The sequence below is a fragment of the Brachycentrus maculatus genome, unplaced genomic scaffold (genome assembly GCF_059751285.1).
Source record: "Brachycentrus maculatus isolate JH-2025_06_01 unplaced genomic scaffold, ASM5975128v1 h1tg000199l, whole genome shotgun sequence".
Lineage (NCBI taxonomy): Eukaryota > Metazoa > Arthropoda > Insecta > Trichoptera > Brachycentridae > Brachycentrus > Brachycentrus maculatus.
In genome coordinates this window covers 3238329-3255250 of record NW_028280950.1, presented here as the reverse complement: position 1 = coordinate 3255250, position 16922 = coordinate 3238329, and the positions used below count along the sequence as shown (strand labels likewise).

Sequence of the window (16922 nt, the reverse complement as noted above, 5' to 3'; positions counted from 1 at the left end):
CAAACATTAAATTCTGCTTCCTGCTAGGCAAATCACCTCAAGAAACACTGAAACTGCTTCAAATGCAAACTGCAAATTCAAGCTTTTAGAGCATCGTCCTTACTCTCCAGATGTTGCTCCTTGTGATTTTTTTCTTTTTCCTAGGATGAAAAGGCAATTGAAAGGAAGGAGATTTCAAACAATTCAAGAAGTTCAAGAAGAGTCACTCAAAGCTTTGAAATCAATCAGTATTTCCGAGTTTTTTTACTTGTTTTGGGCAGTGGGAAAAACGCTGGAACAAGTGCATTGCGTGTAATGGACAGTATTTTGAGGGTCAGTAAAAGTTCTTAATTTTTTTTTTTTTTTTTTTAAAAAGTTGTTTTTAAAAAATCGCTGAAACGTAAAAATCGGGAGACTAAAAACGTCAAAAAAACTTCCAAACATTACCGTTTTTAACCAATTTTTTTTATTTTTCGGCTCATAACATGGTACATAAGTGTAAATTTTCAAAAAAAAAATCATTTAATTAAGTGTGTAAGATTTACTTTTTATTGTTACTTTTGGGTCGGCCCTCGTATCTACTGTTTTGATCATTTTCAATATTATTCAGTTTTATTGATTATTAATATTCTGTTGGTAAGTAAATTACATATTTCGTTTACGACATTTCATTAATGATTTCGACACTTGCCATTTTTGTTCTGTAAATACGATAAGTATAATATTTACATACATGCTGTTTGAAATTGTCACGATGGTTGACAAACACAAAGCATCGACATATTTACCACACAATATTATGACAAATCTTTCCCAAAATTAGAAAAATAACAATAGAAATATGACCAAAAATATATAGTTTTATAACATAGGTATATGCTTTGGGGGCATATTAGACTTTACCGTGTCCAGAAATGGATCTTGCTTACGTTTTTCCATTTAAAATAATGGAGTATTCGTTTATTTTCATATCAGAACCCAACTGGAATCTAACTGGAACACATACCAACCTATCAGGTATTGTGAAAATTTTTGTCAGAAGATCAAATAATAATTCATTATTATCGGAAAGTGGTCTAATTTATAAAATGTAGTCTTTAATACATTGATAACTTGGATTACGAACTTAATTCGTTCCGTCAAACCGTTCGTAGCCCGAAACATATTTTCCCACATGAAGAAATGTAAAAAGGAATCTTTAGGAAGGTTTTTCGCTACTTATAAAGTTGTTCCAGTAATTTTTCATTGATTCTTCACGCAAACCGAGTCATGTTTGCTTCAATTATTTATTAGTTAAAATACATACATACATTTTATTAGTTATAATTTTAATCATTTAAAAATCTACAACTCGGATAGAATTTATTACAATATTTATTTTTGAAGTTTTTGAAAAATATGAATTAAAAAAGTTATCATTATTTTTATTATCATGCGTTAACATTATAGACAACTGTCTTATCTAAACATATTCTGTGCTTATTATCTTATCTATTTACCTACGTAGGAAACACAGTATAATTTTGACTATCAAAATAACTTACCAAATATCAATCCCAAAGATCATGATAATTGAATAGATATAAATTTGCAACTAATCTTTGTACAATCTTGGATATGTACGGAATATTAAGTGGGTATTTTCAATTTATTAAAAATCAGATACATAGCATGCAGTGCGACCCCACGTTCACGCAGGCGTCAAAATCAACGAAATTAATTCAGCGAGATATTCGCTTGGTAAAGCATGAATCACACGACGTATTATAAATATTTTAGCACCGATAAGGGGTTTTAAAATTCATATATTTTTTAATATAAGAAACACCGGTTTACGAGTGATTTTAAACTAACAAACTAAATTGTCACTGGGCTTTTCGGGTTTGACAAATAACGTTTAAATGCAAATACAGAGTGGTATGTACCTTGAAGCGAAACTAAACATTTTAACCCCCAGTAAAGAGAAAAAGGATCCCTAAAATACCCAATGTTTTTTTTTTTAAACATTATATTTAGGATTTTAAGTACATTTAGAAATGTAAATAAAATCTATACCCTAAATACATTATATAAAATGCATAAAGTTTTGAGAGTATCCATTACGTAAAATTTACAAATGGAGGATTGAATATTATATCAATAATATACCGAAACCCAAATAGCACTCTTCTTTATTTTTGATCATAACAAATATTTTATTATTTTTTGTTTGTTTTAGCTGCATTCCAAAACGGAACAAACTGATATAGGTGAAAAATCCCTCAATAAAAAATATAAAAACAAATTATGAAAATAGTACTAAACAAATCCGCACCTGTTAAAAATTGTAGGTACTCTTCAGCATGTAAGTAAATACATTGGTCAGACTAACCTATTAGCATGCCGTCATTTCTGAAATAAAAACATATTGCCATAAATGAGAGAGGTATATTTGAAAATATTCAATAACGTTCGACATGCACAATATTAATAATACGTCAGTGCATATGTAGGTATAAATATTACTATACATAAGTACCTATGTGTATATTATCATTGTAATATCAATCAGTAATACTCCACATAATAAGTATACAGCACGCTACACCAGAGGCGGGAAACCTTTTCATTTCTAATTACCACATTCATTTATCTAATTCAATATAAGGCCGCATTTGTAAAAAAAATCAAGTCAATGCATGAAATGCTCTATGAGTTTTGCGGACACAAATGTGTGTAAGCTTAATTTTTATATATGTATAAAGATATTCGTTTTTTTAATTGGCACCATTCAAAAGGCCGTATCAGAGTACCTTATATGCCGCATGCGGCATTAAATCCGCAGTTGGTCCGCAGGTTCCCTTCCCCTGCGCTACACGAACACAATGTACATAGGCATGTGTGAATACTATTTATGTTACACGAGTATATGTATACGTTTCATATTTCAAACCTCTTAAATCCACTTTTTTAAGAAAATATATATTTTTTGCATATTTATTTTAAAAGCATTTACTAGATTTACAAAAGTAAAGTGTGTTAAATACATTAATACGTAAACAGTAATTTTTCAAACGTGAACAAAAAAGTATAATAACTGAAGTGAAAACAAATATTTTTCCTTAAGGGACTCGTACATCAATTAGTATTGTTTATAAACGTGTTCAACAATTATTTTGAACATAACGAAACACATTCCAAACACGCAACCCTGTTATGTCGCTCGTCTTCATAACTTTGAGCAGGGGTATTGCCTATGTTTAACATTTTCAAAGACTAAAAGGATATATTTTTTAAAGTTTTAATATCGATCAGGAATCGAAAAATGTTTCATGTATATAAATGATGTGCACTAATAACAAAAACTTCATAAATGTGACGTTTCTTAAAAATCGAAAATAAAGAAAAGGTGCAAGAATGGTAAGAGTTTACCAATACACTATATATACGTATTGTCGTTGGAAATTTCTTTAAAGGAAACGGGTTGTGTTTACGTTGATTTTAAGCAAACGGGCTGTATGTCATATATCGCTCTACAGAGGGACGGAAATTTACTAGAAAAAATATGGTTTTAACTGGACGAGATATCACCTTTCAAATTACTTGTCAAAATACATGACTTCTATTAAACCCTGTCCTTCGTTAGTATTATATCGCTGAAACCACACCAACATATTAATATCTTTACTTTGGTACATCTTTATCTGAAAAATATAAATTACAAAATTCAATTGTTGACAGGAATGATCTTATTGTTTGTTTATTTATTTAATGTAATTAACAATCAAGTTAATACTTTGTCGATCTGATGCAGTAACCTACGCATCATCGGATAGCAGTCAAAATTATTTGATCAGTTTTTCACATCTTAAACAAATGGTTGGATTTTTGGTCCAATTTATTTTAAATTTTCAGGATTTTTCCAAGAGACGCCTGGAAGGAAAGGGTGGGTAAAGGCGCATATGGCATATGGCTACCTTAGCGTCGTCTGACCTTGCCGCAAAACGGCACTGTAACTTATAAGAAAACTAATAAAAATATATCAGTTTGGAGATGTTAGGTTTACATATTTGGCTGACAATCTGTATATGTATACGTCACCATACACTCACACTTTAAACAAACTAGGTATATAGGTACATATAAGTTATGCGGTATGTTTGGCTTATCCTAGCTTGACGTTATTATCTGCAAGTAGTGAGTTAGCGTTAGGCACCCACAAATTAGAAATGTTTCGAACCATTCCAAGGGCCGCTCCGTAAAGCGTGACCAAAGCGAAAACGCGAGTTCGGTATTATATTATAGCCGGGCGGACGCTGTCAACACGTAGGTTGTGAATTCGCGTTTCCTACGCTTTAAATCTATTCAAAATGTATCAAATTATAGATGTAATCCAAGACTTCCCTAGAGAATATGTAATCGGATTGTCGATTGCGGCTTTCACTACATATTACTTGGTTGAAGTTGTTAAGGTAGGAACTTTATACTCAATAATTATTTTCTTATAATACATACATAGTTATTTATATTTATAATGACGCATAATGTGAGTTTGGAGATTATGTCGTCGGACTATGATTTCATTGATGTTTGATTTTAGTTTTTAAAGTCTTTTAAACATGTATTTTATAATGTAAATCATGCGTATTCGATCTTGTTTACCTAGCCGAATTTTCATTTTACCGCCAATCTAACCTTTTGACAGCACGTGTCGCATAAACAAGTAAAGGAAATGGCTAAACTATTGAAAAATGGTTTGAAATGGGAATATTTTTCCCCGATTTATAAGTATATGTTCAATACGAACAAAATCCACTTTGCATAACAGTGTTAAATTATTAGATTATTATTATTGTAATTTAATAATTTATATTGTTTAAAAATTTATAAAATATGTTGTTTTATTCCCGAATGGGGAAATATTTTATTTTATTTTTATATCTAACCCTTCCCTTTTGCACACATCAGTTTATATTATATAAATAAATACATCATATTTTTTTTTAAATGTACAGACGAGTAAATATATTAGTAACCTGGTCAGCGTAATTTCAAAGTATTCTTACTGTAATTATTCTCGTATTATAAATATTTTTATTTATTTTTTAAAGAAGAGAAATATTTGTGTTTTTGTTATTTACACAAATATTTCAATTTTATACTATTTCTGTGAGCCTAAGCTGCTCATTATAAGAAATCAAACCGAGAAACTCTGACTTGAGAGTCAGCGACACTAACTACGGGACCACAACCCGACACGTATTGAATTTGTACGAGTTCTATCTGCCCACTTCGTTCGAACATGTATTGTATTCAAACTGGTATGGAAGGTACAAACCTTAACCACTCACACTTGTCTATTTTTGGATGTTGGAAGATATTGGTTCAATCAATAAGCTCACCAATGTGCATACCATATTTACAAATAAGTGAATTTAAAAAAAAATGGGTGATCAGGTGTGGCATTCTCTCCAGAACATTTGACGTTTTAAATTTACAATTCTTAACCTTGCACCTACAGATAATGTATCCATAAAATCATTTTCATTTCCTTAACTTTACTTTCAGGAACATTTATTGTATTGCAAATAATTGCAATACAGCTATAAAGCTGTAGTTCATTTCCATTCCACCTACTCCAAACAAGACAACTTACATCAGTATTTCCCAACCTTATTGGTACCATGCCCCACATCAACGATTCAAAAATCTCCACGTCCCCCCACCTCCTTTCAAATTTTTATTTACCTAAAAAATTCTGGAAAAAAATTATTCCTTTTAACAAAAATAGCACTTATACAATTTATACTATAGTTATTTAATTTTCATAAATAAATAATATGCACATATATAACATTGCTACTCGAAAGAAAATAAGTGCGATCTTTGGGTTTGATGTGACCTGCAAAGAGTTTCTATGGGGGGGGTGCTAATTTGGAAAATGCCTTTTTCGACAACAATGTTACAAATATTAATGATTTGTGGATTGCCCCCAAGACATTCAAATTGCCTCCCGGTGGGGCGCCCCCCTTACATTGGGAAACACTGACTTACATCAATCATCCAACACAGTATTAATTCATTCAAAACTTATTTTGCAATATGTAAATACATTGGCTGACTTATTGTATAAAGCAATATCTTTATTTAAAAAAAAAATAAAAATAGATTAGTGACAATGTACAAGGTCAGATCTAGCAGTAAAAAATTCCAAAAAAATTGCAACTTGTCTCTCGTAAACATTTGACGTCATTGATTTATGATTCTTTACTTCACACCTAACAATATTACAATATAGATTAATAATGTATCATTATTTTGCAGCATCCGCACCTGGTATGCAAAAATGGTCCATTTAAATCATTCCTTCAGAATAATGTTCCTCTTCTTAGTCAAAAGTTCTGGCCCACACTCTGGTGCTTTGAGTCCCGTCTACAGACAGTATTTGCAAGTATTTTACGAAGTTCCATGGTTCCAGATATAACATACAAACGGTATGTATTATTTTTTAATGGTATATGTATAATACAAAATATCTTATGGAGGACTTCATGGATCTTTGTGATCATGTTATATCGCTTCACTCTTCTCAAGAGAAAACACGTTCCATTTATCACTCTTGTGGCGGGAGACGATTTTATATTTAATAATCTCACACTAATAACTTTGATTTTGAAAGAGATTCTCAAATACATTGTCTATTAATTAAATTAAATTAAAAAACGTCAGCATACAACAGTTTCTTTTTTTAATATTCTCCTTTTACTAATTCTTACATAATAATGAATGTTATTAAATTACTGATAAACTAATTAAAAATTATGTTTTTTGTTGCCAATTTTTGTGTACAAGTCATAATACTGATAACAAATAAAGACAGACAGCTATTTCAACAAATAAATTAAATAATATATTATTTATTAATGACCTTGAATTAGAGTATTGAATGACCTGATAGACTTTATTGTAAACTATATACTTTTTTAATAGAGGAAATGATTACAACAATATGAAGTAATTAGATCTCAAAAAGTAACTGCCTTTTCCGAGATTTGAACCTGGGACCTTTGAGTGTCACGTCCACTGCTTTGGAGCATCAGATGGTTCTGGGTTTGAGTCTAGGAGTAGGCAGTTATTCCTTTCTAAGATATAATGTCCGCCTCCGTAGTATAATGGTTAGCACACTGGACTACCCTACTGGTGGTCCCGGGTTCGATTCCCAGGGGGGGTAATTTTTTTCATTTATTTATTTACTATGGTTATGTTTTTACAATTTTTTAATTTTCTAAACATTTCTAACAATCTTAAAATTAAGAACGCAGTTCTCTCCAAAAAAAGACTGAGCTCTTGAGCTTGGAGAGGGAAAATAAAAGTGATTTTTTCACTCTAATATTTGTTCAATATTACCCTGGACTGGTACCTGAAGTGGAAGGCTGATCACCTTTTCTTCATGAGTTAAACGATCAAGATAACTGCGTTTATATGATGCAGTGCCCTATTGGGTGCGCGGGTCTCTCAGATGTGGAAAAGGGTTTGAAGAAGAAGAAACAGTTATTTCATATTGGTATAATCATTCTATCTTTTGAATCTGATGTTTGCTAAATGTCAAACATTTTTAACCATTGATTTATTTTTAATTTACAATTATATATTTATTAGATGAAAAACTAAATTGTGTTTATTTTTAAAATCTATAATGCAGATATTGAATGATTTCATCAGCTTCACAGGCTACCTTTATTATCAAAGTAATTTTTATTTTGTAGAGAAATACTTAAGTTATCAGATGGAGGTGAAGTTGCTCTGGACTGGATGGAGGAAGGATGTGCCAAGGATAGTCCTGTGGTGATTATCCTACCCGGCCTCACAGGAGCTTCCCAAGCCGAGTACATAAAGTGCTTGGTGAATGGAGCTCTGGGAATCGGTGTCAGGACAGTTATTTTCAACTACCGAGGATTAGGCGGCATGGAATTAAAGGTATTAAATATTGTCAGCACCCAACAGTGTATAGGGCACCACATCACATTGAGGCAGATCGTTTTAATGCATAAAAGCAAAGTGATCTCATGATGCAGATCAAGGAGGGAAGCGGAATATATTTTAAGAGATACAGTGACAAGTGAGAGATCTCAGGGTGAAGGACGTTTCCGCTATATGGAAAACTAAATGAAGGTAGAATAGTAGGTAGGAAAAGCAGAGTAGCAGCAATGGCTGGGGCACTCGGGGTTGACCCCTGTACTTGTAATACCTCATGTCGCTTGTGTCTCGAAGATTTTTTTTTTACCGCTAGATCTTTACGGTTTTTCAGATAGAGATAGCATTTCTCTGGATTGTTACGTTGTGTTATTAGCCTTAATGAACAAGACTGCAATGTCACCCAAAAAAGAAGTGTGAATGACATGCGACATTCTCCATAAAAGCGCTACTTAGCATTTATACACATGTTTTCATTTTCATCAGATATAAATTAATTTAGCCTAACCTAATTTATATGTAATTATTAGAAATATAATGGATAAAAAATTACTGGATGGTACTGAGTACATAATCAGCAAAATTTACAGTTGAATAACCATTTGACAAAAATATATGCACACACAAACACCATGTGTGTGTGTGCCTGCATATATATTTTTGGCTTCTCATAATAATTTATACAGAATAATGGTTTTTGATAATCTGGAAATCTCTTTATGTACACAATTTTCCATTAAGATTTTTAAATTACCAACCAATAAGATTTTTTTTATTTGAAAGCAAATAATGATAGCAAAAAACGTTGTCAATAGTTAAAAAGGTTTCTGAATACCAGATACCCATGGATATTTTAAAAAATAGTACTTCTAATATGAATAATTTATGATCGAGAAATCCCTAGTTTGGCCCTAATCAATAATAAATGCTTTGACATTATAGATATCGATCAAGGTTAAATAGATTTTATTAAAATTAATTTTTAATATCATTATTCTGCCATTATAAGCAATAGGTATTGATAAGTGACAAATTTATCATTTTTCACCACTTGACAGACTTACGTAATGATATTGATCATTTTTATTTATGCATAGTATAGTTATCTTTAAGTTATATCTGTGCATCGCACATAATTTTTTAAAATATTTTTAATTTTGATTGTGGCTTCGCTGTAGTGTCATGCAATTCAAGTCTGAGGTCTCATTTACTTCTTAACTTTACAGTACCTACATACTTGAAAATGCATTACATGTATTATGAAAAAATTATTTCTGATAAAAGAAATTACTACTCCTGTTAATATGACCCTATATAAGTCAGTTCAAATTAACATTCTATATATTGCGAGTGTTTTTGCCTAGAATTTTCACTCATGAATTACATGAAACTATAGTAACTTTAAACATAAAGAGTAAATCCACTCACAAGTAGGCATAGGCTATGAAACTTATAAAGTTGAAGCCTGAGTAGGGACATGATAAACGGTGTTGCATAAGCCGTAGCTAGATTTCAGAGTCACTTGGACGTTAGGTAATTCAAAAAAAAATCATTCTATATATTTTGTGTTAAAAAAAACAAGTATAACATATTATGTATTTGCAAGTAACACATTCATATAGTTAATTGTGGCATTTGTAATCTAATTATAATTTTAAATTTAGGTTATTCTTTGATGTATTCAAATATTGGTACAAGATTGTGAATGCTTATTTGCACATCTGTTAAAATTGAGCAATACATACTCTTTAAAAAAAATCAATGGATTCCTCAAAACTTTTGAACATAGGTGGATTACAGCGCCATCCATCTTAAGCTTATGGAGATTTTAATGCTATTGTTGCATATTATTAAGACAATAGGCATAGAGGATGGGAATGACTATGCAAATAAGAGTTTACATTTAAATAAGCTTTACACCCACCATAAGTGTTGTAGAGCATTTTTAGTTTGGGTAGTTTTTTTTACAATTTATGTACTAGTGATCAGTTTTGAAGGGTGAGACATAGATAATTATGTCGTTTTTAATATGAAAAATCAAATATTCTTAATATATTTACTCTACAAGTTTTATTACAATATGTATTTTTCTTTATTCTGTGACCTTCCATCTTCCTAGTAACATTTCAAAGCATTTATCGAAAAAAATCTTGGACTTTCACTCGAATTATTCACTTATACCCCTTTTCACATCATCATTGTTAATGTAATTTTTTCCTTCTTAGTTATTTATGTTACATTGAACAAAAAAAGTGGCAGTCTGAAGGAGCAAGGTCCAGAGAATATGATGAATGTCTAAAAATAATCCATTGAAGACTATTAATTTTTATTTTGCTGTATACAAGCGAGCCTTATCATGTGGCAAATATACTTTTTTTTCGATTCGCCAAAGAAATATTTTTTTACAAAAATGTTAGTAATATTAGTATATAACCACTCACCGAGATTTTCATGTCTACTGGTTTCGAGACGTACCCATCTCTTCGTCAGGACAATCACCACCACAGCATGCAAACATTGTGTGCATATTGTGGTAGTGATTGTCCTGACGAAGAGACGGCTACGTCTCGAAACCGGTAGACATAAAAGTCTCGGTAGTGGTTATATACTAATATTACTAACATTTTTGTAAAAAATAAATTAGTAAAAATGACTAACCACAAAGTAAATGCTTTAAATATTAATAATATTGAGAATTTTATAAATATTTTTTCTTTTTATTTCGACCAATAAATGGTCGAATAGTTCACAATAAAGTTGAACATCAATTGCTTGTCCAAGTTTAAGGACCTCATAATGATTTATTCCTTTGGAATCCCACCAAACACACAAAATCACTTTTTTTTGGTAAGACCAGTCCTAGGAGTGGATGTTGGTATTTGACCTTCAGATTACCATTGTCTTTTTAGTTGTCGTGTAAAATACAGCACCCAATTTTCACCAGAAGTGATAACATAATTTAAAAAAGACATTTCTTATTGCATTTGTAATAGCTCATTGCGCGTGTTCACTCGGTCACCTAAGCTCTTGGCGCTTAGCGCATGTGGTATCCATTTACCCTGTCTCCACACTTTGCCGATTTTTTCATAACTCTTTTGAACACTTGACCTTGTATATCCGAATGTGCTCGCAATTTTTCCATAGAACTGAGTTGGATTGTTTTCAATTTCAGTAGCCAAGGTAATTTCAACCACTTAAGTATGTCTTCCACTTCTAGGGATATTCTCCAAACCAAAATCCTCAGATCGAAATTTCGAAAACCATCTCCGACACTTGCAAACGTCCAAAATATTCCCTAATACATCACAAATATTTTTACTATCAACCGTTGCTTTTAATTATTTTTTTCAAATATTAACCATCAAATTTTGAATGAATTCTTCAAATTGATTAATATAAAATTGGATTATGGAATTTGATTTTTTTAAATTGAAATCAGTTATTAAAAAGTGTATATTTAAAATAAACACAAAACACAACTAACTTCTAGAGCGGCCGAAGCGTAACGGACAGGCATATATATATATATATATATATATATATATATATATATATATATATATATATATATATATATATATATATATATATATATATATATATATATATATGTATATATATAAATTTCCTTTGTTTAATAGTTAGCACGTTTAGCTATTGCGCTGGAGGCCCCAAGCTGGATTCCCACTCCAATGTTTATTTAATATTATCCTGGATGTTATTCGAGACGCAGAATTGATCACCTTGCCTTTAAGTAACGTTAAGATAACGCTGCATCAATACGATGCAGTGCCCTGTGTGGATAAGGGTCAGAAGAATATATGTTTATGTAACATGGTAACCCTATTAGCCGCATTACATTTTCAGACTCCCCGTTTGTATTGTGCTGCAAATTATGAAGATTTATCTGAGGTTGTAAGACACATACGCAGGACCCATGGCACAAAATTTTTGGGTGCTACTGGAATATCCATGGGGGGACTTATCCTGGGAAATTATTTAGCTGGCAAAGGAAAAGATTCTTGCATTGACTGCTGTATGATTATTTCTGTGCCTTTCCACGTGTTCAAAGGTAATACATATTTAATTAATTTTTAAAAATAAGTTCACCATGTTTTAAGATATATCGCTTACTCCTTTCAAGAACGTCATAAATCAAAAATGGACAATTTTCAGTTGTGCATGTTTTCAGAATGCCCAGAAAATGTACTATATCCCAGCAAAAGAGGCATATTTTGAACTTAATATTTACCCGCTACAGAGCAGAAAATGTTGTTTTTACATTTTGAAGAAAAGGTATTGTTTAATTATTTTTTTTAATAAATTAAATATTTTTCAAATGGAGAAAAAACCTTCAGGTTTTACCTAAAAAGATCTGTTGCACAGTAAAAAGTTAAATAAGTGGCTTGATATTTATTTTTAATACATTGTGTTATATTTTTGAACTTTAAAAACGTTCTCCTGAAAAATAAAGTTTTTTGATTTATGATGTTCTTGAAAGGAGAGAGTGATATGTGTGCATTGTTCACAAGAAAACTTAACTATAAAATTTTGTTTTGTTTTGTGAAAAAATAAAACTAAGCCCATCTCGAGTGCACGCTGTTCAGAGCGATTAGTTACTACATATCAATGCTAAAAAAGTTTCCTTATGTAAGACATAATAGCAGTTATGCTTTTACACATAGGGTAATTAATCCACTATACCCCCTTGTTTCACTGTTGACACCTTGACCCTAGATATGTATTTCAAAGAAATTTAAGGTAATTTAGTGGCATTTATTTTTCAGGATCCGAGAGTATTGAAAAGCCTTATTTAAATAGTATGCTCTGCAGACATTTAGCCGGTACTTTGTTGAAAACAATAGAAAAGTGTGAACCCCTTAAGCAACTTAAGGTCTGTATACTTTTAACATTAATTTCAGTCAAATTATATTTTATTTATAAATAATTATGTGCAAAATTAAAATTTTGAACGATTATAGTAACAATTATTATTCTTTGAGTGATTATATTATAGAAAAAGCATTTCAAAATTATTTGCAGACATGGAAGGTAGTATGTAGTGGGACTGCTTTCACGGTCATTTTACAAATTATACATGACTTTAACCGCCATAGAAGTCGTAACTATAAATGTGTTGAAATATATATTTGTTGTTAGTAAAAACACCCTCTTGAATAAATAAAATAATACATTTTTGTATTTAGGGCACTTGGGATTTTGACGAAATAATGCAGAGCAAAACAGTTAGAGATTTTGATATAGCATTTACTGCTAAACATTTTGGATATAAGGATGTAGAAGCTTATTATAGCGCAGCTTCTTTACATGACAAACTACAACTCATCAAAGTGCCTGTCTTGTGCCTCAGTGCAGCTGATGACCCTTTTCAGCCACTTGAAGGTAACATCATCTATTATTTCTTGCTTTTTTGTTATTATGTCAAATCTTTAAAGATACATTATTTTTACCAAAATTTACACCTTAGGATAATATAATGATTTTATATGGTTAATTACTGCTAAATATTCCAAGAGGATCTCGATAGATTGTTACAAAATTTCCTTCCCCACCTAATGCTTCTTCTAAATATTGGTCTGTTGGAGGCGCTCAATGGAAAATAATAGTATATTGATTGTATTGTATGTGTTTCTAGCTATCCCTGTAGATGAAGCCATCAAGTCCGAGCATGTAGCCATTGCCATTACAGCGAGAGGAGGTCACATCGCCTTCATGGAAGGATTGTGGCCGGGTAAAGCTAGCGAGCAGTACATAGCTAGACTGTTTGGACAGTATTATCAAGCAATGTTCAGAAATGACGGATACGTCAAACTAAGTACATAGAAATAGTACAAATTTTAAGTCAATTTACGTACAAAGATTTTAAAATATATAGATTGTTATTTACGCATATCAATGTGCCTTAAGTCGAATCAGTGAGATTTGTTATTTATATTATAAATATATCCTAGTTATGAACAAATTACTATCACAAATACTGTTATGTAATTATTTTTACTATACACAAGTTGCTTAAAATAAATGGGAAAGGTCCTGTTTTACCAATTGTTTGTTATTTACATCCAATACCACAACAAACAAATGACAAAGTAGTTTAAGATCAGTGTAAGGAAACACTTATATGCGTGGAGTATATTTTATTGGTATAAAATTACAAACAGATTACCTGTCCTGTACCGTGGAGAGAATTCTACATTTTGTTTATACTCACAACACAGCAATTTTTACATTCACATACAAAGGCAAAAATTAAAATTCATTTGCAACTGTTCTATCGTAAATGCTATACCATCCAGAATTTTTTATTATTATATAAAATTACAATTAAATAATGCTAACATATGCAGTATACAAAATCATGTGGATATCTCATTGCGAGATATAAATATATAGTATATACCAAACCTCTGGCATATGTACTTTCAGTTGTGCACAAGTTTTACGTAACACGAAGCAATATCATTATTATTGTCCGATTTGCTTCAATATTTTTGTTACGAACCATTATGTAATAATTTAATACTTAATACTGAACATTTGAATATCCGAGGTTTGTCCTACCGAGATAAAGGTCATAACCCATTTAGTTACGACTTGTGAAATGATGAATTTCCATCAAAGTAAGATTAAATAAAAAATGAATACACCAGTGGTTTTAGTGTAGTCAAAATGTCTTCCACCATCTACTACTCCTGTCGCAACCCTCCGCTAACTTTATTAAATATTGATACATTTTATTTGAATCAATCACCAAACTTAAATACGATTTTTATTTTACAATGTACACGAAATTAATGCATATATCAATTAGTCATCTGATGACAAATTAAAAGGGATATGAAATTGGAGGGAAACTTGGAGACACGAGTGTAAATGGTGGTGTTAGATGCTCTTTAGTTCTTCTGGAAGGTCATTCTTTGGGTGCTTGTTCTCGTAATGTTGCTTATAAGTCTTTGGGTCTGGCATCTGGGCCTGCAATATCAAAATATATCATTACAAAAAATATAATTTATTATTATCACAGGAAAAAGTCTCCTCCGGATCAATTTGTTACTATCAAGGTCACTAATATTTATTTAATATTACCCTGGACTGGTCCCTGAAGCGCAGAAGTGATCACCTTGCCTTCATGTAAGTAACGATCAAGATAACACTGTCAATATGATGCAGTGCACTATGCACCATTGGGTGCGGACAAGGGTTAGAAGAAGGTATTAACTAATTATCAAGTGAAAAAGGAGCAGCAAATTTCTTGGTGATTTATTATTATTTTTAATTGAAATTTTACTTTGTAAATACCACTATTTCTTAAAATCTACTGTGAGACATGTTTCGATGCATTCCGCATCATTTTCACCACCGTATGAAATGATGCGGAATGCATCGAAACACGTGTCACAGTAAATTTTAAGAAATATTGGTATATACTAGGTAAAACTTTAATTATTACTTAAACTTGTTTACGTTTATTATAATCTACTATGATCTATGGCTTAAAATATGAATTCACAAAATGAATCGTAATCTGACAGTGGAAGAAATGTAAATACTATTTGTTCGTATTGGTGTTTTATGTCATGAGCTGAGAAAGATCACCTTCGCATTTGTTGTGAATTTTACTTGAATGGGAATGTATCTTAATCATAAACATGTACTAGAATTTGGAAATTAGTATTGAAACGTGTTTTTGGCTGACATATACACAAATAACATTTTTAAATGCTCTCCCTAAGTCTAAATAACCAAAACTTCTAGTATGTCCCAGAAATATACCTTCTCTTACTTTCACTGAAGAGTCGTGTATGGTGAGTTAAATGAAAGTATGTCGAGTCATACACTGCAGCTAATAGTACTTGACCTGCTTTCAAAATAATCATAAAAGCTAAACAATTATTGTTACAGAAATATTTTATTACCATGATTTACTTATAATTGACGACACTAACCTTACAAATAGTACAAACATGTACTAAGGCTTTTTGAGCAGCTTTCTTTTGATCATTAGCACTGTGTCCCTGTTGTTTTTTTAGTTTGGAAGTCTTCTCGGCGGCTTTAGCCTGAGACTGGAGCTTTTGTTGACCACGAGCCATTTCTGAAACATGATAAACATCGTGAAAAGTGACGTAAATTTATCACAAAGTCATAAAAGATAAATAAAAGTCATTATCATTAGTCATGAAATATAATCGTGTCTGCTCCACGTAATAAAGAAATAGTAAATTATACAAATCCAGTATTGTAATTATTAAAATAAAAACTAAATTCAAGCTTTATAATGTTTCTTTTAACATAAAATATGCTAAGGAGATGCGCTGAAATCAGGCCATCTTTTGCTTACTTTCATTTTAGAATAGGCTCGATATAATAAAATAGATTTGCTATCTGTAAACGTACGTTGATAAAAAAATGTTATGTACCTATAACAGCAAAGCTTCAAAATCAACCCACGAAGCCAAGAGCCTGGCAAAACGAAAACGAAAACCACCAAAAACCCCTCAAGGAACACGCCAATTTTCAACAGAACATGCACATGTACAGACAATATACACAAACGACGACTCGTCTTTTCAAATTCCTATTGTCTATGTAATATTTAATTACTATAAGTAGTTAGGTACTTTTATATACAATTATCACCACCTTCCTCCTTTCAATTTTCATTTTGGAACCGAATACTGAATATTAACCAGATGAAGACGTGAAATAAAATACTGTTATCAAAAATATCATAAAACTATTTTTAAAGCATTGAATATTTTTCATTGAAACCGGTAAAAAGTAAAAAGTTGAAAAGTAGCGACATGGTAGAGGGAAGGAGAAGTAAAATCAAGTATGTAGTCATTAAATTACCCAATAAGTCAGTTATATACAAAGATATAAAAAGACAATCAATATTAAACTTTAAATTTTACTGCCGTTCTTCTAACATACGTTTTTTCTTTATTTAGGAAAAAAGGAATGTGATTTGA

General features: G+C 31.1%; 2 protein-coding genes across 2 annotated transcripts; one reads left to right on the top strand and one right to left on the bottom strand.

Annotated features, from left to right (window-relative positions):
* Positions 1 to 4125: 4125 nt before the first annotated feature.
* Hydr1 (abhydrolase domain containing Hydr1) lies at positions 4126 to 13994 on the top strand. Its single transcript, XM_088263332.1, has 7 exons — positions 4126 to 4430; positions 6283 to 6452; positions 7725 to 7935; positions 11800 to 12004; positions 12720 to 12826; positions 13140 to 13335; positions 13589 to 13994. Exons 1-7 carry the CDS (start codon positions 4329 to 4331, stop codon positions 13774 to 13776), a joined length of 1179 nt encoding a protein of 392 aa, XP_088119458.1. The 5' UTR covers positions 4126 to 4328; the 3' UTR covers positions 13777 to 13994.
* An 81-nt stretch (positions 13995 to 14075) lies between these two features.
* LOC148307472 (transcriptional regulator Simba1) lies at positions 14076 to 16493 on the bottom strand. Its single transcript, XM_088263333.1, has 3 exons — positions 16371 to 16493; positions 15900 to 16045; positions 14076 to 14925 (listed from the first exon to the last, which is right to left on the bottom strand). The coding sequence occupies exons 2-3, from the start codon at positions 16041 to 16043 to the stop codon at positions 14836 to 14838; spliced, it is 234 nt and encodes a 77-aa protein (XP_088119459.1). The 5' UTR covers positions 16044 to 16045; positions 16371 to 16493; the 3' UTR covers positions 14076 to 14835.
* Between the last annotated feature and the right edge of the window lie 429 nt (positions 16494 to 16922).

Excerpts from the sequence above, each read along its gene's own strand:
- Hydr1 (XM_088263332.1), top strand. The coding sequence starts at position 4,329 with ATGTATCAAATTATAGATGTAATCCAAGACTTCCCTAGAGAATATGTA. Across the intron at positions 4,431-6,282 it reads ACTTGGTTGAAGTTGTTAAG|CATCCGCACCTGGTATGCAA; the intron begins GTAGGAACTTTA and ends ATTATTTTGCAG. Across the intron at positions 7,936-11,799 it reads TAGGCGGCATGGAATTAAAG|ACTCCCCGTTTGTATTGTGC; the intron begins GTATTAAATATT and ends TTACATTTTCAG.
- LOC148307472 (XM_088263333.1), bottom strand. The coding sequence starts at position 16,043 with ATGGCTCGTGGTCAACAAAAGCTCCAGTCTCAGGCTAAAGCCGCCGAG. Across the intron at positions 14,926-15,899 it reads ATGTTTGTACTATTTGTAAG|GCCCAGATGCCAGACCCAAA; the intron begins GTTAGTGTCGTC and ends TTGATATTGCAG.